The 24,617-nt window shown below is 35.1% G+C and overlaps 3 protein-coding genes, 2 non-coding genes and 1 pseudogene across 7 annotated transcripts; 2 read left to right on the plus strand and 4 right to left on the minus strand.

The window, feature by feature from the left end:
- The first annotated feature begins 865 nt into the window (after positions 1-865).
- On the plus strand, positions 866-8,624 carry LOC111277075 (pyruvate kinase, cytosolic isozyme-like). Its single transcript, XM_022863222.2, has 3 exons — positions 866-1,177; positions 7,059-7,520; positions 7,650-8,624. Exons 1-3 carry the CDS (start codon positions 1,028-1,030, stop codon positions 8,445-8,447), a joined length of 1,410 nt encoding a protein of 469 aa, XP_022718957.2. The 5' UTR covers positions 866-1,027; the 3' UTR covers positions 8,448-8,624.
- A 31-nt stretch (positions 8,625-8,655) lies between these two features.
- On the minus strand, positions 8,656-10,494 carry LOC111277076 (E3 ubiquitin-protein ligase SIRP1 pseudogene; annotated as a pseudogene). Of its 2 annotated transcripts, none has more exons than XR_016343667.1 (2): positions 10,283-10,494; positions 8,656-9,884 (listed from the first exon to the last, which is right to left on the minus strand). The product of XR_016343667.1 is annotated as an E3 ubiquitin-protein ligase SIRP1 pseudogene, transcript variant X2 (transcript). The 2 variants fall into 2 exon arrangements; XR_016343666.1 differs by having other exon boundaries at positions 8,656-9,881; positions 10,283-10,486.
- A 1,213-nt stretch (positions 10,495-11,707) lies between these two features.
- LOC149518195 (uncharacterized) lies at positions 11,708-12,533 on the minus strand. Its single transcript, XM_089763937.1, has 2 exons — positions 12,276-12,533; positions 11,708-11,952 (listed from the first exon to the last, which is right to left on the minus strand). Exons 1-2 carry the CDS (start codon positions 12,531-12,533, stop codon positions 11,863-11,865), a joined length of 348 nt encoding a protein of 115 aa, XP_089620063.1. The 3' UTR covers positions 11,708-11,862.
- Positions 12,534-13,519: 986 nt separating this feature from the next.
- On the minus strand, positions 13,520-13,715 carry LOC149518196 (U2 spliceosomal RNA). Its single transcript, XR_016343872.1, has one exon. It is a non-coding gene; the product is annotated as a U2 spliceosomal RNA (small nuclear RNA).
- A 5,404-nt stretch (positions 13,716-19,119) lies between these two features.
- Positions 19,120-21,413, plus strand: LOC111277077 (uncharacterized). Its single transcript, XM_022863225.2, has 4 exons — positions 19,120-19,372; positions 19,499-19,569; positions 20,499-20,554; positions 20,911-21,413. Exons 1-4 carry the CDS (start codon positions 19,331-19,333, stop codon positions 21,168-21,170), a joined length of 429 nt encoding a protein of 142 aa, XP_022718960.2. The 5' UTR covers positions 19,120-19,330; the 3' UTR covers positions 21,171-21,413.
- Positions 21,414-22,531: 1,118 nt separating this feature from the next.
- Positions 22,532-22,728, minus strand: LOC149518197 (U2 spliceosomal RNA). Its single transcript, XR_016343870.1, has one exon. It is a non-coding gene; the product is annotated as a U2 spliceosomal RNA (small nuclear RNA).
- Positions 22,729-24,617: the final 1,889 nt, after the last annotated feature.

Below are 24,617 nucleotides of genomic sequence, written 5' to 3' on the forward strand. Positions count from 1 at the left end.
TTATTAGTGAAAGAAACCTGAGTGGTATATTCTTAATTGTGTCTTATTGGATGAAGATCTTCATTTTTAAATTCTTAAATGCTGTACTATGGAATTCCATTTTTCCACTGATCAAGCAAATAATTTAGCTATTAAATAAGCAACAAGACAGGTTTTAAATTAGAATAATTTAGTTCAATTGAATTATGAAATCATTTTTAAATGTTTCGATCAAATTTTAATTTTAATAGTTGTAATTTTTTTCTATCTTAAAATCACTACCCCTTTTATACTAATTTTTTTTATATTTATATATATATATATATATGTATATATGCATAAGAAACCAAAACAAATTTTGCAAAAAAAAAAAAAAAACCAATATAATTAATTAAGGTCAGCAATTTTTGGACACATATATAATAAAAACGACCAATAATTTGATATTTTTATATTAAAATTCTTGTAAAATAGTTTCTTACCTGACCAAATAAAAAAAAATTGGTTCTTTTACTGCTCATATAAACTTAATAGCAACTAATTATATTATTATAAGCCTATACCATACATGGTGTCTTTTTTGAAAGTTAGAAATAAATTATATTGCAAAAAAACTTAAAATTGACAACAAAATACTAATAAAATTTTCATTATTTAAGAAACAAGAAATCATTAATGCAGTTATTTCTTCCTAATAATTATATTGTTATTTGGTTTGGTAGTCAAGGAAGACATCAGTTAACAAAAGGAAATAAAATTTTAAACTTTTTTTCTTGATTCCTAAGGAATTAGGACTCTCATTAAGGTTTTTTTTTTTTTTTTTTTTTTTACTAAAATAAAAACTCTATATAAAACAAAACTTCAAGTCAAATCCATTCAAATACAAACTCTCAAAACCTCCATTAATCCTCCATCACTAAACGCTAACCTAAACCCTGGTTTTAATTTTTCCTTAGCTATGGAGAACGAGCTAAGCGGAGGAAAGGGCATGGTGAGGCCGAAGACAAAGATCGTTTGCACCTTAGGACCAGCTTCAAGGTCGGTTTAGATGATTGAGAGGCTTTTGAAAGCTGGCATGAACGTTGCTCGTTTCAACTTCTCGCATGGCTCCCATGCATACCACCAAGAAACCTTGGATAATCTAAGGACTGCCATGATCAACACTGGCTATCTTTGTGCTGTCATGTTGGATACTAAGGTACCCTTTTTTTTTCTTTTGGCAACTCTCGTTTATATATGGTTTGTTTTTCTCAAGTTTTTCTTCTCGGGTTCTTGTTTTAGTCTGTGTTTGATTTATGGATTGTTACTATGATTAATGTTGTAAAGTTCTTTGGTTTGGTTTGAATTGCAGTGTTTTCTTTCTGATTTAAGTGTACTGAAAAGGGTGTTTTTGTTGATAATTAATGGAGTACTATTTGTTGTCCAAGTTTCAAAGCAATGGAAAAAGATTATGCCTGTTCATGTTCTCTACTAAAAGGCAATTAATTTTTCTTAGATTGGAACTTTTATCATGCTTCTGTTAGGAAAATGGGGTCCAGTCCCATGTAAGTGGTTTTGGACCAAGTAAAGGCCATGGGCCTTGATCTTTTATTTTACACAGAGCCCTAGCTACTTAATAAAAAAGAGGTGGGGTTGTTTAAGGTGTGTGTCGAAAACCAAGCAGAGAAAGAAGAAAAGCCAGGAAAAGCAGAGAGAGAAAAAGGAGAAGGGAGAGTTGGTTGAACGGAAGTCGATCCGTGGTCCGATTGAGTTGGAACCTTGTCAGGAGGTTTATGATTCAGAGTTATACATTCTGAACGGTGAAGATCGGGTTTGAAGCTCTCTAGGAACAAATCCAGGGTGTATTTGTTGAGTCACTTATTTGGTGAGATTTCTCCAATTGTTTCTCTAGTTGTTGATTAGCTCTAGTTTTAGCTAGAGAAGAACTTTGTATAACTATTATTTGATAGTGAAGATTTTTCTGGTGGCCCGTGATTTTTTTTTCCCTCTACACTGGAGGGTTTTCCACGTAAATCTTGGTGTGCTTTATTTTTCCTGCGCATTTGATTATTGATTGTTGTCTATTGCTTCTGTATTGTTGTGATTATTGCTTCAGGCGCAACAAGTGGTATCAGAGCGAGGGTTATTTTGAGACATCGATACAGAAGCAACCCAGGATAGAAGTAAATTCTGTTTGAGATCATGGAGGGTGATACAGGTTCCATGATAAAATTGACAGCATCAAATTATTCAATTTGGAAGCCTATGATGGAGGATCATCTATACTGTAAAGATTTGTATGAGCCAGTATTGGGTGATTCGGCTAAACCAGCAGATATGAAAGATGAAAGCTGGAAGAAGCTAGGTAGAAAGACGCTGGCTACAATCAGAAAATGGGTTGATATCAGCGTGTTCCATCATGTAGCGCAGGAGTCAGATGCTCACATTGTTTGGGAAAAATTGGCAGCATTATATGAGAGAAAAACATGTATGAATAAAGTTATGCTTGTTAAAAAAATTACAACTTTACAGTACAGGGATGGACGATCTGTTACAGAGCACTTGAGTGATTTTCAAGATATATTTAATCGGATGACTACTATGGAACTTAAGATGGATGATGAAATGAAGGCATTATTTCTTTTGGGTTCATTGCCAGACAGCTGGAATACTCTAGTTGTGACTGTTCTTAATTCAGCTCCTGATTATAAGGTGACATTAGAGATGGTAAAGGACAGTATGCTTAATGAAGAAGCGAGGCGAAAAGATGTAGACCCTGGGAATCAAGCTCTGGTCACAGAGAACAGGGGTAGAAACATCGACAGAAGTCAGGACTCAAAAGGCCGTGGTAAGTCTAAACATAGATCCAAGTCTAGAGGTAAAGTGAAGTGTTTCCATTGTGGTAAGGCGGGTCATATAAAACGAAACTGTAGAATCTTAAAGCAAGAGCGAAAAGATGAGAAAGGCAAGAGTTCAGATGATGGCAATGTTGCAGCAGTGAATTCAGATAGTGATTCAGTTACTTTGATTTGTACACATGGTGATTGTAATCATGTTAGTGATCCCGACATTGAGTGGATAGTTGACACAGGAGCGGCATATCATTGTGTTCCTAAGAGAGAGTTGTTTACAACTTACAAAGCAGGAGACTTTGGTTGTACCAAGATGGGAAACAAGAGTGTGTCGCAGATTGTTGGGATTGGTGATATTGGTGTACAAACTAGTACAGGCTGCATGTTGACTTTGAGGGATGTCAGACACATTCCAGATATGAGAATGAACTTGCTTGCTATTAATGTCCTTGATAAGGAGGGATATGAAAGCCGACAAAAGAATGGACAGTGGAAGCTTCTCAAAGGATCTATGGTAGTTGCAAAGGGAAAACTATGCTGCACAATGTATAAGACATGGATGCAATTGAACGGTAACCAGGTAAATACCGTTGAAAATGATGCTTCAGCAAACTTGTGGCACAGGAGGCTGGCACACATGAGTGAAAAAGGGTTACAGGTTTTGGCAAGGCACTCTCTCATTCCCTTGACCAAAGGTATGTCTCTCGATTCATGTGATTATTGTTTGTTTGGTAAGCATCATAGAGTTTCTTTTCGTAAAAGTTCTCAGAGAAAAGAAAATAGATTGGAATTAATTTATTCTGATGTATGTGGTCCCATTGAGGTTGAGTCATTAGGTGGTAGCAGATATTTTGTTACTTTTATTGATGATGCTTCACGTAAAACTTGGGTGTATATGTTGAAATATAAAAGTCAGGTACTGCAGTATTTTCAAAAATTTCATGCCATGGTTGAAAGGATGACAGGGTTACCCTTAAAGTGTATTCGAACTGATAATGGTGGGGAATACACATCTAAAAGCTTTGAAGAGTATTGCTCAAAGCATGGGATCAGGCATGAGAGGACAGAACCTGGAACACCGCAGCATAATGGTATAGCTGAAAGAATGAATCGCACCATTGTGGAAAAAATCAGATGTATGTTGAGGATGGCAAAATTACCAAAGCCATTCTGGGGTGAAGCAGTCAACACAGCTTGTTATTTACTTAACAGGTCACCATCAGTTCCTTTGGGCTTTGACATTCCAGAAAGAGTGTGGACAGGAAAAGATGCTTCATACTCTCACTTAAAAGTTTTTGGGTGTAAAGCATTCATGCATGTACCAAAAGAGCAGAGGTCAAAGCTTGATAGTAAAGCTACACAGTGTGTGTTTGTAGGATATGGTGATGAGGAATTTGGCTACAGGGTATGGGATCCAGTAAAGAGAAAGACAGTCAGAAGCAGAGATGTGGTCTTTCATGAAAAAGAAACCATAGCAGATCTTGAGAAAAATGAGAAGACTACACGAGTTACTGTTGAGTGTGATGTTTCAACACCGACAGGGATTTCACAGGAAAGAGCCACAGATGGTGAAAATGAGCCAGAAACAGAACTTGGGGATATGGATGAGCCAGCTACAATTGGTGATGAGCCAGATGCTATTAGTTTTGAGCAGGGGGAGCAATCCTCTCTACCTGAGAGTGTTGAGCAGGGGGAGCTACCTTCAGCATCAAGTGATGTAGAGTCTCAGCCCAGAAGATCTACTAGAGAGCGCAGGCCATCTACCAGGTATTCAAGTTCAGATTTTATTTTAGTTACCAGTGAAGGGGAGCCAGAAAGCTTTCAAGATGTGCAGGCTACTCCGGATAGAGAGCACTGGTTAAAAGCAATGAAAGAAGAGATGGAGTCATTACGAAAGAATGGTACTTATGATCTTGTTAAACTTCCAACAGGGAAGAGGCCATTAAAGAATAAATGGGTGTTCAAGTTGAAAAAGGATGGTGACAAACTAGTGAGGTACAAAGCTCGATTGGTAGTAAAAGGTTTTTCTCAGAAACCAGGCATCGATTTTGATGAGATTTTTGCTCCAGTTGTAAAAATGAGTTCTATTCGAGTGGTACTGGGATTGGCAGCTAGTTTGAATCTTGAGCTTGAGCAACTTGATGTTAAAACTGCATTTTTGCATGGTGATTTGCAGGAGGACATTTATATGAATCAGCCTGAGGGTTTTGAAGTGAAAGGGAAAGAGCACTTAGTTTGCAAATTGAAGAAAAGCTTGTATGGCTTGAAACAAGCTCCGCGACAGTGGTACAAGAAGTTTGATTCTTTTATGATGAGTCATAGCTATAAAAGAACAGCAGCAGATTCTTGTGTGTATATTAAACAATTCCCTAATGGTAACTTCATTATCCTATTATTATATGTTGATGATATGTTGATTGTAGGACAAGATGCTAGTATGGTTTGCAGGTTGAAAGAACAATTGTCTAAGTCCTTTGATATGAAGGATTTAGGTCCAGCAAAGCAGATTCTTGGTATGGACATTATCCGAGATAGGAGAGCTGGAAAGCTGTGGTTGTCACAGGAAAAGTATGTTGAACGAGTGCTTGGTAGATTCAACATGCAACATGCTAAATCAGTTAGCAGTTCACTTGCCAACCATTTTCATCTAAGTAAGAAATCTTGTCCAGTGTCTAAGGAAGAGCAACTAGCTATGTCTAGTATTCCTTATTCTTCTGCAGTCGGTTCTTTAATGTATCTTATGGTTTGTACAAGGCCTGACATTGCTCATGCAGTTGGTGTAGTGAGCAGATTTCTTTCTAATCCAGGGAAGGTTCACTGGGAAGCAGTAAAATGGATTTTTAGATATTTGAGGGGTACCTCAAAAATGTGTTTGACTTATGGAGTTTCACAACCAATTCTAGAAGGGTTTACTGATGCTGACATGGCAGGCGATCTTGATGGTAGGAAATCTACTTCAGGGTATTTGTTCACTTTTGCAGGAGGAGCTGTATCTTGGCAGTCTAAGTTGCAGAAGTGTGTTGCTTTGTCAACTACAGAAGCTGAGTATATTGCAGCAACTGAAGCATGTAAAGAAATGCTTTGGATGAAACGTTTTCTTTTTGAATTGGGGTTGAATCAGAAAGAGTATGTGGTATTTTGTGATAGCCAGAGTGCTTTAGATTTGAGTAAGAATACCATGTACCATGCTAGAACAAAGCACATTGATGTTAGATATCATTGGTTACGTTCAGTGATTGAAGAACAGCAGATGCTATTGAAAAAAGTCCATACTGATAAAAATGTGGCAGATATGTTGACTAAGATACTTCCCAGGGAAAAGCTTGAGCTTTGCAGTAACTTGGCCGGAATGAGTTCCCTGGCCAAGGTAAGTTCCAAATGAAATTGCTATGGTGATGAATCTCCTTCTAATGGGACTGGAGGGGGAGATTGTTAGGAAAATGGGGTCCAGTCCCATGTAAGTGGTTTTGGACCAAGTAAAGGCCATGGGCCTTGATCTTTTATTTTACACAGAGCCCTAGCTACTTAATAAAAAAGAGGTGGGGTTGTTTAAGGTGTGTGTCGAAAACCAAGCAGAGAAAGAAGAAAAGCCAGGAAAAGCAGAGAGAGAAAAAGGAGAAGGGAGAGTTGGTTGAACGGAAGTCGATCCGTGGTCCGATTGAGTTGGAACCTTGTCAGGAGGTTTATGATTCAGAGTTATACATTCTGAACGGTGAAGATCGGGTTTGAAGCTCTCTAGGAACAAATCCAGGGTGTATTTGTTGAGTCACTTATTTGGTGAGATTTCTCCAATTGTTTCTCTAGTTGTTGATTAGCTCTAGTTTTAGCTAGAGAAGAACTTTGTATAACTATTATTTGATAGTGAAGATTTTTCTGGTGGCCCGTGGTTTTTTTTCCCTCTACACTGGAGGGTTTTCCACGTAAATCTTGGTGTGCTTTATTTTTCCTGCGCATTTGATTATTGATTGTTGTCTATTGCTTCTGTATTGTTGTGATTATTGCTTCAGGCGCAACAGCTTCAAGGCTCAAGCTAATCTTTTTTTTTAAAAATAGCTTTCTTCCTTTCAATGAATTTACTTTATTTCAGAAAAGCATTACCTTGCCGCATTGTCATTTTTTTTTTTCCTTTTCAAGGATAATGGTGTAGCCTGTAGTTACTTGGCTTGTAGGATTGTTGAAGCTGTAGGGCATAATCAGGAGAATTTTTTCGTGAAAATGTTTTTTTTAACTATTTTCTAAATATTTCAGGGACCAGAGATTCGAACTGGTTTTTTGAAGGATGGTAAGCCCATACAACTTACTCAGGGTAAACAGATTACTATCACAACTGACTATAGCGTAAAGGGTGATGAGAATCTGATCGGTATGAGTTACAAAAAGTTGGCTGAAGATTTGAAACCTGGGAGTGTTGTTTTGTGTTCTGATGGGACAATTACATTCACTGTCTTGGCTTGTGACAAGGAATTGGGATTGGTACATTGCCGTTGTGAGAACTCTGCAGTTCTGGGTGAAAGGAAGAATGTTAATCTTCCTGGGGTTGTGGTTGATCTTCCAACCTTAACAGAGAAGGACAAAGAGGATATCCTGCAATGGGGTGTTCCAAATAAGATAGACATGATCGCCTTGTCTTTTGTTCGTAAAGGTTTAGACCTTGTAGAGGTCAGAAAGCTGCTGGGAGAGCATGGAAAGAACATTCTTCTCATGTCAAAGGTTTGTCTTGTTTTTAACAGACAATGAGACTTGTAGTCTCGTCGAATACATGCTGACAAAGTTAGCACTTGATGTGTTTTTCCCCATTTTAACTTCCTCCTCTTTTTTCTTTTTTTTGTGGATTTGCAGGTTGAAAATCAAGAAGGGGTTAGTAATTTTGATGAAATTCTGGCAAATTCAGATGCATTTATGGTTGCAAGAGGTGATTTGGGAATGGAGATCCCAATTGAGAAGATATTTCTGGCTCAGAAATTGATGATTCATAAGGCCAATATACAAGGAAAGCCTGTGGTAACTGCAACTCAGATGCTGGAGTCTATGATCAAATCTCCAAGGCCTACTCGAGCTGAAGCAACTGATGTTGCCAATGCAGTTCTTAATGGTACTGACTGTGTGATGCTAAGTGGAGAAACTGCAGCTGGATCATACCCTGACCTTGCTGTTCAAACCATGGCTAGAATTTGCATGGAGGCAGAAAACTTTATAAACTATGGAGATCTTTTCAAGAGAATAATGGTAAGTGCACCAGTGCCTATGAGCCCATTAGAAAGTCTAGCTTCCTCAACTGTGAGGACAGCTAATTGCATTAAAGCATCTCTAATTTTGGTCCTAACCAAAGGTGGAACCACAGCAAAGCTGGTGGCGAAGTATAGGCCAAGTATACCAATTTTATCTATTATCATCCCAGAGATAACAACAGATTCCCTTGAGTGGTCTTGCAGTGATGAAGCTCCAGCAAGGCATTGCCTTATTTTCAGGGGTCTGATCCCTGTTTTGAACTCTGGCTCTGCAAAAGCTTCATACACTGAGTCTACTGAGGAAACAACCAAGTTTGCCCTTCAATATGCAAAGGCAAAGGGACTTTGCAAACCTGGAGATTCAGTTGTGACATTGCACCCTTCAGTGATTAAGATCTTGACAGTTTGATAGAGACTGAGTAGATTTTTTGCGGCTTCTAGCTAGTGACACCTTCTTTCTATCTTAATTTTGGTAGCTTTAATAAACAAGTTTGATTGAGTGTTGGAGGACAATTTTACATGAGTGTTATGTCATTGCAATTTCATGAAAGGAAATATTTAATCAATTCATCCTTTTTTGTTTTTATCAATTCTCAAGAGTTTATTGATACAATATATAAATAAAATCTTTTTTTTTTTTTTCATTTTTGGAATAAAACAAAGTTACAACAGCAGCAAAGAGACCACCTGAATGATAAATGCAGCAAAACATGCTGCAGAAAATTCTGGCTAGGCCAGGAATACTTAACAGAGTAATCTGAAGGGTAAATGTTGTCAATTATCATCTGTCTGAGCTGCACTTGCACTTCCTGGCATAGCCTCCGATGAGGGAGCTGAAGTAGAATCACTTTGGGAACCTGGTAAGGTGAGTAAACCATCATAAGGCCATGGAATAGGGATCCAATACCTTCTTCCAGCTCCTACCCTGCTACCACTTTGGGCATCATTAGTGCCAACTCTCCCTTCATTATTTCTGGTGACATTTGCCTCAATCTTGGAATCGTCCGAAGGCAGCTGGTACCTGCATACTGGGCAAGAGCTATGCAGTTCTAACCATGGAGTAATACACCCACCATGGAATTTATGTTTACATGGCATCTCCTTTGCTTCACTTCCACTCTCAATATCCTCCAAGCATACAGAACACTGCACATTGTCCTCTACAGTAACAGTTGGCATTGCTTCAACTACTTCTTTCTGTGCTGGTGGGGTTCCATAGCGGTTAGGATCATTCTCTGCCAAATACTGTAACAAAAGATCCCAACCAGGTCCCATCAGGTAATCGCCAAAAGAGCTGCTGGTACTGGCTGCCCTATGACTTGAGTTTTGTCCCTGGTTAAAACCTAATGAACCATGAACAATTAAGGCTTCATCATTGAATGGATCAAATAAGATCATTCTACCACTCCTATCTCTACCATTTTCGGAAGTCTCTGATTCAGAAGCTGCTCCAGTACGCATATCCTGAAGCATCCGAAGAGCTGAAGCTGAGCTTCTTCTCCTCCTCCTAAGCAAGGATTCAAATTCTCTTCCTAGTTCATCATCCATTGCATCCTGTGGGTTGCTATCATTGATTTGCTCCCTGCCTGTGATACGCAACCGCGAAGAACCTAAACCACCAATCAAACCAAGCAAGATTGGAGCCCAAAGGGAAAGAGTGTTCACTGATCCTGAATCACTGCCATTGGTGTTGGAGTAATGTCGTATGCTGGTCATTTCTTCCACAAATCCGGACTCACAAAAAGGGCATTTGATCTCAGGCTCTATTGTTGGATTCACCATTTGAGAGCATATGTAACACCAATATGTACCTACCATCCTATCCCCCATCTTTCTGTAGAACCTACTTCAAATTCACAAACAAAGAAATAAGAATATAAATATCTTTTTCTCTTCATAATCATATGCAACAAACTTACCTTGACCTTCTCCTAATGTATCAAAAATAATATTCTCTAATGTTAGGAAAACAAAACAAATGAATGCTTTGTTTCTTCTCAGAAGTAAAACCACAAATTATAAGAATCTAGAACATGTCAAAAAGAAACGGGACAACAAAGATTAAACTTGAATAGTTCAATGTTAAGAACGTAACATTGATCGGAAACTTATTTCATCCAAAGAAGAATAATACGAGAAATCCTCACCAACTTACATATTGTAAAGAACAACAAGACAAAGAAAACCATTAAGAAACTGAGATTGACATTAAAACATGATGAAATAAGATGTTTTTTCTGGTACCTTTCAGACAGAGGAGAGGGAATTGATTGTGGATTATGATATGGAAAAGATCATGAAATGAGTTTAGAGGTAAAAAAGGGTGGACAAAAAGAATGGTGTCCTCTCTTTTTTTCTTCTCTAAACTTGTCTTGTGTTGGAGGACATTTTTAGGTTAAATAGTTCTTTTACCAATCATTTTGTATGCTTCAATTGCATAGTACAGTTCATGTCAAAACGGTTTCTATTTAAATATGGAGTTTTTATTTGCTTTTCTTGCAATGAGTATTAGGCAATTGGTTTTGGTTGGTTGCATTTCACTTTCTGTGAAGATAACCCAGCAACCTCTAATTTACTTTTGGAATGTTGATGTTTATCTCCTCACAAAATGACAGATGGCATAGGCTACCTTGGGCTTCAGACATCCTTCAGGGTCTATTGCATGGATCCTCCCAACCCATGACCAGCCCAGACTATATGGGCATTTCAGGATATTTAATGCTGCAAACCTGGGGCTTTGCCTGAGGGATGATAGAGAGTGGGTTTTAGGCCTTAGCCCAACCCTTTAAACTTTTATTGGGTGGGGTGTCCAGGCCTTAACTGTAGTGCAACGTTTGGGTGACACTTGAGAGCCCCAATGGCAAGCTCTTGTAAATGGGCTCTCACCCTAAAAAAAAATTTAATATCGTGTGGACTAATGGCCCACGTATCAGATTTTAGCTCACTCTCCTGTCTCGTCTTCGCGGCGGAATGTGGAATAAAAGGAAAAATGCTCTGATGAAACTCGATTGTGTGCAATGAAGGAATATGGGGAATAGAGATGTGTATTAGCTCTGATGATTTCATCAGTGGTTTTCTCTACGATTCATTCATGAGTTTCAGCATTTTCTTGTTTTCCTCAAATCTCCCTCTTAGGCCATGTTTGTTATTCAAGAAACAAGTGAACCTAGAAACCTATATCCTTGAAGCAAATTCTTGTACAATTTAAGTATTAAATAAATATCAAAACTTTGAGTTCCACTACCTTCAAGACCAAATTTTAACCTTGAAATTGTAACATGTTGAAATCTCTTACATCAGCTTCTCTCCATCTATTCTGCAATGCGTATTTGGATCATTGATTTTCACTCATTTTAAACAATGGTGATCTTGCCTTTGCATAAATATCTTTCTAGCCATCCAAGGATTCTCTGTACACTAAAAAGGGAAACACTTTCTTCCGAGGAGAAAAACGAGCTTTGGCTTTGTAAATCTTTGTGCCCAGTGTATGTTGCTGCTTTCTTATTTTCTTAATTTATCCATCTTAGAAGAATCAGAACAGCCTTTTTTTTTGGAAATTTTTTATGTTTCTTGTGATCTGGGCAACTAATTTTTATGCGTATTCATCCAAATATTCACACATTTAGGAACTCAGCAAGAACTAATTTTCTACAATGAGAAAACCTGTCATCATCAGAAATAAGCCACTACTTCAATATCTCAAGTCTGTTGAAAACAATTAATGCTCTAATTGTTATTCCACTAGAAACGTGACCGAAGATAGGTAAAGCACATTCTTAGTCTAACTGGAAAGTCTTGGCAAGAACATCAGGTTTAATTGGTAGTTATCCCAACACTGCATTTGCAATGGTAATCGCACCGGGATTCTGGCTGCTGAGACCGCAAGGCAACTGCATTAGTTTCCCTATATTGAACTGGAAGTGAATTAGATCAATTGGAAAAATGTAAACATCTCTAGGGTATAGGACTTGTAGTGATGAGACTATTATGTGGGATGTAACAAAGCCAACATAGAGTGTGCCTTCCAGGACTACTTGGATCTCTGTGGCCCGAGGGTATGAGGAGGGTTTAGGCCACAAGTTGCATATGTCACAAACCTAAGGATGAATCATGAATCCTACATCGAACATAATAGGAAAGTCACTGAGGTATAAAAGGGTTCACACCACCTCCGTCTTGTGAAGCGTTTTTTGTAGGATAAAATCGTGAGGTCAAGGGGGGTCAGAGTGGATAATACCTCACAAGGGTGTAAACCGTAATAGGAAGGCTGATCTGGGACGCCGTAAGGGTGAATGCCCGGGTTCCGGAGCCGTGCGGGTTCGAAGATTGAGTCTTGACCCGTAACAAATGGTATCAAAGCCAGCCTTAAACCGTTCGATCCACGCCAAGCACCTCGAGGGAGGTAAGCGGGGTGGCCAGCCTCCATGACGAGGGCGTCACGAGGTTGGGTGCGAGAGAATATCACGAACCTAAGGATGAGTCCTGAATCCCACATCGAACATAATAGGAAGGTCACTGGGGTATAAAAGTGTTCACACCACTTTCGCCTTGTGAGGCGTTTTTTATAAGACAAAACCGTGAGGCCAAGGGGGCTAGAGCGAACAATACCTCACAAAGATGTGAACCGTAACAGGAAGACTAATCTGAGACGCCGGAAGGGTAAATGCCCGGGTCACGAAGCCACACGGGTTCGGAGGTTGAGTCTCGGCCCGTGACACAGATATGCCAAAAGAGTTAAAGTGCTGGTATTTGTTCAACATTGACAGGAGTGACTTTTGATCGTTGTTCATTTGATGTGTTTCCAGGCACGATGAATCCTGAAAAGAAGTCTTCTGTTTTGGCATTCTTTGAATCCTTGCAAAACTTCCCATTAACAAACCACTGTTATGAATGATCGAAATATAAGATAAGAGATTTTATTTGGATTGTATAGTTGTTTACATATTCTGGTTCTTTGCTGAATGTTCTTTAATTTTGACATAGATTAGAATATATTCAAACCAAACTAAAGGGTGAACATACGACCATTTTTGGCATCCTCGATGGCTACACAAATCCTGAAGAGGTCTAGGATCAGACCCTCGATGGCTACACAAATCCTGAAGAGGTCTAGGATCAGACGCAGTGGTAAATGACCAAGTCAGAGCCAACAGGGAAATTGGTACGAGGATTTGAACACTTTCCATTGCAACAAGGCAGCATTTCTTAGCTTAAATGCTTCTAAGTTTTACTTGATGGGTGAGGCAAAATTTTGCCTACTAAAGCAGTCATTGAACTACTCCATGTCTATTAAAATTTCTTCCCAGGATGCACATGCAACACCTAGTTAGTCTAAAGTATATTTTTAACGCTAATTTCTCGCACTACATACTCCGCAACTCTTAAATTATAAATGGCTACCTACTCCGTCACTCAGCAACGTTCAACCTAAACCCCAAAGACTTGGTATCTAACTGCCCCAATAACTTAAACTTCCATTGGGTGGGGTGCGCCAGACCCTAGCCGCAGTGCAACGCTTGGGAGACACTCAAGAGCCCCAATAGCAAGCTATTGTAGTGAACTCTTCCCCTCTAAAAATAAATTTAATATCATGTGGACCGTTGGCCCACGTATCAGATATTAAACTGATAAGAACAGATACTACACTTGATCTTAGCCAAAAGGCCGAGAAAGGTAGGAACTGTTCTTTGTAAACCCGCTTTCTTTAAAAGCAGCTTCTCGCTCCATTTTACGTTGGCTTAGTAATGTGGGATTTAAATAAACCGACTATATCGTGCTAACTGCTGTGCTCGAATAAAGAGAGAACCCTTCCTGAGAAGGCTGTTTCTGGGTCACTTTTGACTATGTTATGAATCAAAACACAACCAAAGAAGCGTAGGAATTGTGGATTAGCTGCCTTGGTTGCCTCTAGGGTTAGTATTGTAAAGTTTGAGCGCTTTCTTTTGGTATGAAAACTCCATTCTCAATCATGAGAGTAGTCGAGAGATAATGAGGATGTAAAAGAACTGTCTTTGGTGCAATAAGCTCAACGTGGTTGCCTTGTCTGGAACAATAAACAAGAAATAGATTTGAGGTTTAATGAGAACTCTAGTATTTGCAAAGGAGAAACAAGATTTGCTGGGTATAAAAGTGCAGCTAAACAGCTTTAATTTAATGCATTGGAAATACTAGCAGTGGCAAAATGGTGAACCAAGCTGAGCAGGATTAATTGGTGGATTCGACACAAGCACTGCTTTTGCTATTGTAATCATGAAACAACCCCTGCTTTGCATGTTAGTGCTTTTATAGCTCCAAAAAAGAAGTGTTTTTTTAAACAAAGAAGAGCCATGGAATTTTGGAGATTGCGTTTCATCAAGACGATGCAATCTTTATTTCAGGTTGCATCTATAACTAACATCCGCTCTTTCAATTTTCCAACAATTATCATAGCAACTAGAAATATGTTCGCCCTTTGCTGTTGATCTATCGCTTTAATTTGATAAATAAATTAGGGTTTTTGAAAAATAATAATTAAAAAGATTAAAAAATTAATGAGGAAAATAGAGAAAATAAAATAAGACAATGATGATGCGATTTCAATCTAATTTAGCTATGAATCGCTACATGAGTTAACATATTCTAATATGCTTTAATTCTGTATTATCATATATTCCATTTCATTGTTTTGTGGTCCAGTGATCTTTTAATGGTGGAAGCCTATGGAAGAGTACTATGTGATAAGTTATTGCAACTTGCAAGTTTCAAAATGTCGGCAAGCTAACTTAAATTATTAATTCAAGTAAATAGGGAGACTTTTGAGGGAGTAGTGATGAAACAATAACGAAGTGAATAATATTTCTTCATATTTAAAGAATATGTTACAGCAAATTATAAGCACAAATATGAAGGAAAAGGTACATAAAATAATTATTCTTTTCGATCCTGAAAAATTATATTTTGAGATTAAATTTCAATATCTATAATTTTTTTATTTTAAAATTATAATCTCTTCTGTAAAAAAGTATTTTTTTTTTCATCATTTGATTAAAGGAAAATAAAATAATTTACAACTTTTAAATCTTTTTAATGAAAGTCGAATCCCATTTACTTATGTTCAAATAAAACTAATTACTATTTAATTTATTTATAGGCTTTTGGTCCTTACTTAATATATTGTTTTTTTAATCTCTTCAACCAAAATTAAGTAGGGGAAATTCATTTTTCTTCTCTCTGTTGCTCTCTTATATTATCTTCATCCCTTCATTTTTTATTTAAAATTATTATAATTTAAATTTTAATCATTAAAATTAAAAATTCAAAGTCCATACCTACTTGATAAAAATTAAACCCTTGTTAGTAGGTATAATTACATTACAGCTCTTGACTAAAAAAGAAAACGACACCTGCCATTGCCATCTTTCGCTGCTTATAAATAAAACCCATTTCCTCGCAGCTTCCTCGAACCACCTGCTCTCTCTACCTCTCTCTCTCAATGATGATGATTTTGACGCTTGGATCTTTCAACCCTTCTTTTCACACATGGTAAGGTTAATTACTTTCTCTTGCAGATTTAGTCTCACTCTATCTTTTTTCTTTTCTTTTCTTTTTTATTTCATTCATTTATCAATAACCAAAATAAAATTGGTTTTGAAAATTTAGTGTTTCAACTGAAATACGGCAAAACTTTTTCTTTTGCCATTGATATTTTGGGTTTTTGATTCTTCCCTTCGAATAGTTTGGGCAACACGATCAGTCCCTCTAACCCATCATGGTCCTTAAGCTAGACCGATGGAAAGGCAGCTTGGACCATCAATCTTAAATTCGAGATTTCATTAACCTTAATCTTGAAATAATATCTTACCCTTATGGGACATCATTATATATTTTCTCTTGATCTTGAGACTAAAAAATTGATTTTATTTTACATTATTTTCAAAGAAAAAAGTTTATGCTTAGATCAAATTTGATACTAAAATGAGTGATTTCTTTCTCGTGTAATATGAGAAAAGGCTGATTTCTTGGCTTGGGCTCTAGTTTTAATATTTTCTAACTTATAAGTACTTGGTTTTTGAAGAATCTGGCCATGATGGTAGCTAGGCTTAAATTTTTTGACTAATTCTTAGTTGTATTTTTTTTCTTTACAAATGAAAGTACTGAAATAGATAACATAAAGAAGAAAAACTAACCGCAAACAAGCATATATTTTCAAGGCAGGCAAGTTGAAACGAGGAAAAAGGAACCAAATAGGTTCTTATTTCTCATGTAACAGCAAAATCTGTAATGATTCTCTTTTTCTTTTGCGTTTTTTTTTTTTTATCGAATCCAATGAATTGAAGATTCAAATTTAACCTTTTTTTTTTTTTTAAATCTACAAATTTATCATTAAATCAAATGCTCGAAAACATAATAATTCATCATCCTATTCTTTATGTTTTGTTAGAATTATAATATGGACTGCAAGAATATTCACGTTTTAGCTGGATTGCATGTTTCTTTAGTATAGAGATAAGGATGCATGTATATAATGCAAGATGTCACTTTCTTTTCCATCAAAACTTTCATTGATCACTGTCATATGGTCATTTTCAATCAACATTAATCTGGATGGTTTCAATGTTAATTTATCATTATCATAAGCTATCGCTCGATTTTTGTGGACTTTTGCAAGGGTTCGAGCGGTATCGAGATGTAAATTGCTTTTTCATTTTTTTAATGAAGTGATAGATTTTTAACAGGCTCTTTTTAATCCATCATTTGAGTAGATGAGAAGGACTTTTAGACTTAAAAAATCGATCACTTCATTATCCATGTATGGACGTTGTTTTTTCTTTAAAAAAATGAAGTTACTCTCTATAGTTGTACTATTTTCCAACATTGAAGTCAAATTTTCCGATTAAATTCGTAAACGTTCGATTTCTACAGACTTAAAGCAAGTGATCGTTCGATTTCCCCGTTTTTCGCACGATATATCGACCTTTTGTTCGATTTTCATAGACCTTATGCAAGTTTTCACACGATTGAAAACATTAGTTTGTTCTTTCAATCTTCAATCCGAAAACGAAATTAAGCACTTTTCCAAGCTGAAGTCCACATCATTGAATGCTAATATAATTCTTTTCTAAATTTATAATTTGCTCCTTTTCTGAACCCCCCTCACCCCCCCCCCCCCCCCAAAAAAAAAGGCATACTAACATGATTCTTTTCAAGGCAAAAAATACATGATTTTTTTCCTTATATTTTGTTAATAATTTCACATGATTAAGGGTGAAAAAAAAAAGAAAAAAGAGAAAGTGGGTTTGTACAAGCTATATATGAACCTTTAGAAGAAAAACAACAATTTTAAATTGAATTAAAGTTTGATAGATCTTTCACCAAATAAGTATTTAATTAATCTTAATTAACCAAGTTGAAAATGTTTTGAAGTGATATTTATCTAAAACACTGGGTAAGTTTGATGCAATTACAAGACTATGAAATTTAGGAGTGAACAAAAACCAATTCACATCAATTTAAATTCTATCACTATGATTCTGTTTAATCATTTTTCATTTTAGCCGATAAATATTAATTATTTAAAAGATTATAACCAAATCAATCCTATAATAATTCTTGCAAGATCATGATTGAAATCTTTGGTTTTTGTAGCCTTTTCGCAATAAACAAAACAACGTGTACTTATATTGGAAAATGAGTTTGATTGCCTTATTTTTGTAAATGAACATAAGGATGAGAATTTAATCATTACATGTCCGAGTTTTATTCGTTACTTTCTCTCATATACTATTATTATCAAATGTAAACAGAGTATTTTTATCAAGATCTTAAACAGAAATATTAAAGGATTCAATCATAGTAGTAATGAGCTTGTTACTTTCGATTATGGGTTACTTTTCACATGTGAAAAGAAATTAAAATGAAGATAAGATTATCATATAAATTGACATATTTTTTACTTTTCCTTTTTATCCAATTACAAGGCAATATGCTTCTTTTTTCAACTCCAGTAATTTCAACCGTACAATGAATCATAGGTTTTAAGAATTAATATTAAACAATAATCCTAGTTTGATAGGAGCAAAATAAATTCAATAGATCAATTAGCACCTTTAACAAAAGTATTAGCTTTGTTTCTTTGGGTGAATGACTTCAGTATGATGAAGATTCAGATTTTATTACACCAGAACTATGTTTGGGGGCCAAAATGGCACTAGCGCGTGAAATACAATTGAGATTTTGGCCCCAATATCGACTTTGGTGCAGTAAAAATTAATCCCTCTGTGTCAGAGTCAATACCGAAATGGTTATAGACTGTTATGACAAGTAAATTTTAGTACTAGGCTTTACTTTTTTTGCTAAATATATGAAAGGGTTTTGTGAGCTCTAAACCTCTAGCTTCAATGCAAGAATTAAATTACGTGTGATGCATGACATTAAAATGTACCTGGATGCATAGTTATAGTTGAATCTTTTCAACTGATATTGAAATAATTAATATTTATTCGTACATAAATACATATATATATATATATATGTCTAACTTTATCTCACACCTTTTTATTAGTTTCCAATTAATAATGTCTAAAGTTTTTAAATAACTTTACAATTAAGGAAAAAATTACCAATATTGAAAAAAAAAAAACAGATAATATAATATCGGAAGAGAAACTTACATAAAATTTTTTAGGTTTATTAAAAATAATTTTTTAAAAAATTTTAATAAAAAATTTAAATTGATAGATCGATAGAGTTTAATGTAAAAATTAATAATATAAAAAAAAATTAAAAATATTTATTATAATTCAAATTTAATTTATACTTATTTAACAATAAAAATTATCATTTTGATTAAAAATATCTATAAAAAATATATATAGAAAGTTATTAAAATTTTTTTAAATTTTATACACTTGATTTATATAACGAAAATTTTTAATCTATTGATTTTAATTTTTTATTATACTTTTTATTAATCATTTTTAATTAAAAATTTGACAAATTTTATTTAAAAAATATGATCAAAATTTTTCTGAACTTGATAGTGACCCAAAACTGACTTATTTTAAGCAAATAAGTTAAAGCCAGTGCACGCCTAATTTGACCTGAGCTCAAGCGGTCTAGATGCATCTTTCAGTGTCACGGGCTGGAAGCTTATGCCTAGCATCGTCATTTAGTTTAAGACTCGCGGTCTGTAACACTAGCCTGTCCTCGTCATCTATATATTAGTTAGTATATTAAGCCAAACCCGCGGAAGCTGGATAGCAAACCAGCACTCATTCGAATTGGCAGGCTTCACTTCTGTCACTGATCACTGAAATGACAAGAGGGATTGCAAGATCACGCTACGAAAAGCCAAGGGTATAAAGTTTCTTCAATTTCCTTTCCTTTAATTGCTGTATACTTTGTTTCTGTTCAATTCTTGTATATTTTGTTTTCATATAATCATCATGAGCTGATTACATCTCCGTTTATTTCATCCCCCAGAAAGGAGAAGATATGAAAAAGCTGAAATTAAACATGGAATTGATAAGCAAAGAAAAAAGAGCTGGGAAAAGGTTTGTCTGACTGAGAAAAACTGAAAAAACACACAGCAACCTAATTAATGTGTGCGTTTTGGTTCCATTTTTTCATTCTTTGGGCTGATACCAAAACCTTAGAGCTCTGGCTTTAGATTAGATAGGTTACTTTGTTGTTGTTTTGAACTGTTCACGACCCTCGAGGTCAAATTCAGTTCGAACTTTGAACTAACATTAGAACATTTTATATTACTTGTCTTTGTCTCCCTGGAGAACTTTGATCGATTCCTGCCTGCCAGATGGAATCAAAAATAGATGGCAATCGTTGTCGCCAAATTCCAAATATGAATAGCAAAGGAATGCTAGCTCCTGGTCCTAAGCCATTCAATTTTTTTTATCATAAAGTAATATTTTTAATTTCAATGATCACATATCGGATTCTGATAACTTGATCAATTGAAAAAAAGAAAGAGGAAGAATTTTAAATCTTAAGCTTAAGTCTTCCTTGCGTAGGATTGATTTAACCTTACGTTGATTTGTTTATTTGGTTTTTCTTAATTTATTTCTCCGAACTTCATGTAATGATTATGTCATGGAGTTTATTTTTAAGATTTTTCTAATATATGTTATTTTTATATTATACAATAAGAAGTAATTTTCTCTTATCTTAGAAATCTCTTTTCTTTTTAAGATTCAAATTCAGATTTCAAACTAAAAATTAATCAAGTTTTAACTGCTGGGTGTGTGTTTTATCATGAGACATCTTGAATATTATTTAATTGCAGTTATTTAAAACATTTATCGAACTACATAAAATTGTAAATTATACCCGTTGAATAAAAAAAAAATCAACGATGTACTTCCTTTTTTTATCATTAATTTTCTGAAACCAAGAGAAGAAAATAAAATACATGTGCTTTTCTATACATTGATTGTCATATTTATAACTCCAATCCATATACTTTCAGGTCATACAGGAAACAAGGCAGGAAGAAATTTCCGAGCAGGGAAAGCACCAGCCCCGGTACGATTAATTTTTTCCCTCCAATTAACACCATGAAAATTGTTGATATTTTCCAATTTATCTTTAATTTTCAAAAAGAGCAATTAAAAAAAATCTTAATTATATATATATATATATATATTTTCATGGTCAGGCTTATTTTAATAAAATATCTATTGAGTTTTTATAGTTGAATACAAGAGCATTTTGTTAAGAAACAAAAAACGTGGTGTCACATCCTTGAGGGACAAAAGCATGGCCTTGGGACCCAAGATTTTAATGTCTTTTGTCTTCTTTCGTATATTTCAAGATTCTTTATTCAAGCCACAATTTCTTGTGTCTCACTTTAATTTATTTGTCGGCCGTTTGCGAAAAAGGGTGTAGGGCCAAAGTTGTTGGAAAGAAGTTGCATCGGTGCCAATCCAGGCTCCAGGTTGTGCTGATGCAAACCGAATTGGCAAAGACGAAAGTAGAGTTGAGTGAGTCGGCTGAGTCCCTATTGGCCGCAAAAATAGAAGCTAATCAGGCGGAGGCTAAAATTGAACTGCTGATTACAAGAAGGAATGAGTTGATGGACAACTTTCTGGAAATGAAGGAAGCTGAAGCTTTTCTGATGCTTAAGCTGGGTTTCCTTTGAATCGGTAAATAACTTTTTAGAATGTATAAATTGATAATTATGGTGTGCTTGAAACTTGAGTAAGTTTTATAATTTGAATTGCAAAAAATAATATCTCACATAGTTAAATTGGAATTATTTTGGACATACAAATATTTATATATCCGAAATAATCTCAATTTAATTGATGTGAATTTTTTTATTACTATGTATAAAACTCAATATCATTATCTTATGACATAATTTCTTAGTTAGAATTGTGAATCTCATTTGTCTATGTATGATTTTTTTCTCTTGTTAGAATAAATATATCAAGTTTTTTTTAAAAAAACCTGGGAATCAATCTATTCAAATAGCTGCATGATACAAGAGAATGATACAAGAGAAGGGTTAAGATTACTGAATAAACTCAATTGCACATGAAAGAATGGCGATAAGAGCTGTGAATGAGCTCTGGTAATTTCATCTGGGGTCAATCTCAAGGACCCATTCTTGAGTTTAAGCTCTTCTTTATGTCCTGAAATCTCCCTTTTGGCCCATGATTGTTAGTCAGGAAATAATGAAAATGTAGAAAACTGTTCTTGTGGCATATTGCTACATGAAGTTAAATAAAAGGAAACACGCTTTGAGTTTCACTACCTTAAGACAAAATCTTAACCTTGTCTAATATTTTCCAATGAGGAACATTTTGGCCACAATCCATCACAAGTTAGGCATGTAAGGAACATGTTGAGATCTCAGATAACAGCTCTGTCTCATCCCTCTATTGATTTTCAATGCATAATTTGGATTATCTTTTCTCATTTTCAATATGGTGATCATATACCTTAAGTATTTCTGTAACCATCCAATGATTTTGTCCTATCCTGTCAATAAAAGTATGAGCAAGTTAAAGAGGAAACAACAAAGGGAAAAACATTTTTTATTGCTGCGAGAAAAACAAGCTTGGCTAGTAAATCTTTGTGCCCGGTAACATTAATTAAAGACCTCTTTATCACAAATGTTGCGTATCATCCTGGTCACTGAAAAACAGACTTACACTTTCACAGCTGCAGTCATAATCAAACTTAAAATTTGCATACAGGGCCATACAATAGAAGACGTACATATAGAACCTCTACATCACACTTCAACAAGAACTAACTTGCTATAAAGACAATCTGTCGGGCATTATATCAAACAAGCTACCATTTCAAGACTTCAACTCTGTTGGAACAACCCTTTAACTAGTTTTCCACCAGAAAGATGACAGAAGAAACTGTAACGCAAAACAATTAACTATTTTTCCACCAGAATACTGACTGAAGCAAGGTAACCGCAATCTCATAAGAGCAAAAACTCTCGTTACATCATTAGAGCCGAAAATGATTGGACTCGGTTTGGTGGGGTGCGCCAGGCCAAAGCTGTAGTGCAACGCTCAGGCGACGCTTGAGAGCCCCAATAGCAAGCTATTGTAGGTGGACTCTCCCCCTAAAAAAATAAATTTAATATCATGTGAGCCAATGGCCCACGTATCAGATATTAAACTGATAAGAACAGATACTACACTTGATCTTAGCCAAAAGGCCGAGAAAGGTATGCTCTAACTTATCAAAATCCGCTTCTTTTATGAGCAGATTCTCGCCCTTCTTACTTTCCGCTTTGTGATGTGGGATTTATTTAAACCGTGCTAACTGGACAGTGAGTGCTCTCACATAAAGCACAACCAAATTAAAAATGTAGAAATTGTGGATTACGTGCCATAGTTCCATCTGGGGTTAGTATGTGTGCTCCATTGTAAGGTTTGAGCGTTTTCTTTTGGCATGGAAATTCCATTCTCAAATTTCAGAGTAGTCAAGAAATAATAGTCATGTATCAGAACTGCTTTCGATGCAGATTCAACATAGCTGGTGCAAAAGATAGTAAAAGATTCAAATTTCATTTTTAAATAGGTGGGAGAAACAGAAGATCTATAACCACTTAGAAACTTGAACATGTTCTTTCGTTAATCATCGTTATAATAGGCTTAACAGGTTTGCCTTATTTGGAACAATAAAGAATAAATAGATTTCGGGTTTAGGCGAATTCTAGTATTTGTGTAGGACATACAAGCTAAAAATCTTAGATTTAATGCACTGGACTAGGAGTGGCAGAATGGTGCACCAAAGCTGAGCAAAATTGCAATATTCCAGACATTAAAACCCAGTTTACCAAAACTTTTCACAATGTGCAGATTAATACACAACTTCAAGTGTATCAAAGAAATAGTTGGTAAATTGGCTTTCCTGTGCCTTTTTTTGAAACAACCATTTTTAGCATTTGAGAATGCAAGATATCAATCTCCTTCTGTTTTTATTAAGATTGAAACATGTTTTCAAGTAAATTATAAACGCTTCCTCGATTCAGACACACTTGAACTGAACGTGCAGAAATATGGAGACATCCAAGGGATGCCAATCCATAAGTTAAATTCAATTTGTATCTTCTAGTATTTGCTATAACAACTCTTTTCTTAACTTTGTATGTTTCCGCGAATAAAAAGCACATGGGCTTGTCACTATAATAAGCAAGCCTCAAAAAACATAAAATCCCAAATAATTCTATTTGATGGATGTTGAAGTTGAAACAATGGTTTAATTGTTATTCTATCAGAATCGTGTGACTGAAGATGTTTCACCACATTGTTGTCCAGCTGGAATCGCCTTGGCAAGTATATCAGGATTAGCGAGTAGGTTTGATACAAACACAGAAGATTTAGTTTCAAGTGATGATCATTATAATAAGAAAGAGAAAGAGATGAGAAGAAATGGAAAAAAATTTAAAAAGGAAAATAGTTTTTTCCTTTTTTTATAAAGAAGAGCGGGATAAGAGAAATGATTATTTTAAAATTTAAATTTATCAAATGTCATTTTTTGTAAATAATTATATGAAATAATAGAGCTGAAGCCCTAAATTTATAATTTATACTCCATATTTTGTGTCAAGAAATATTGGTTAGCAATGAGAGTCACTCTTCATCAATATTGATACATGATTATCTGGGTGTCTTTTTCTTGTTTGGGTACATGATCATGTAAGGAATCACTCAATTTATGTTGACTTATGGACTTTGCTTTATTTTATAAAGAAAAATTACCAAATATATTAATAGTAAAATTTTTTAATTTTATAAGTGAGATTAAAATGATGATATATGTTATTTAGCGTATATTTAAAAAATAAAAAAATTTATTTTTAAAAAAATGAGACATGTATTATTACCTCAACCCCATTTATAAAGTTAAAAAATCATATTATTAATGTATCAAATAATTTCTTTATTATAAATTCATAAGGCTTTTTACTTGGGTTTTTTTGGCATTAAGATAAAATAAAATCTTTATTATTTTTAATCTTATTTTTCGGAATGGAAAACTTCATGCCATGTCATTATTATTTTTTTTTTCCTCTTCACTTCAATTGTCTTTTAACTTTATAAATTTTTTTTTG

This window comes from Durio zibethinus, chromosome 7, assembly GCF_047325235.1.
Source record: "Durio zibethinus cultivar Kanyao isolate XHJ-2024 chromosome 7, ASM4732523v1, whole genome shotgun sequence".
NCBI lineage: Eukaryota > Viridiplantae > Streptophyta > Magnoliopsida > Malvales > Malvaceae > Durio > Durio zibethinus.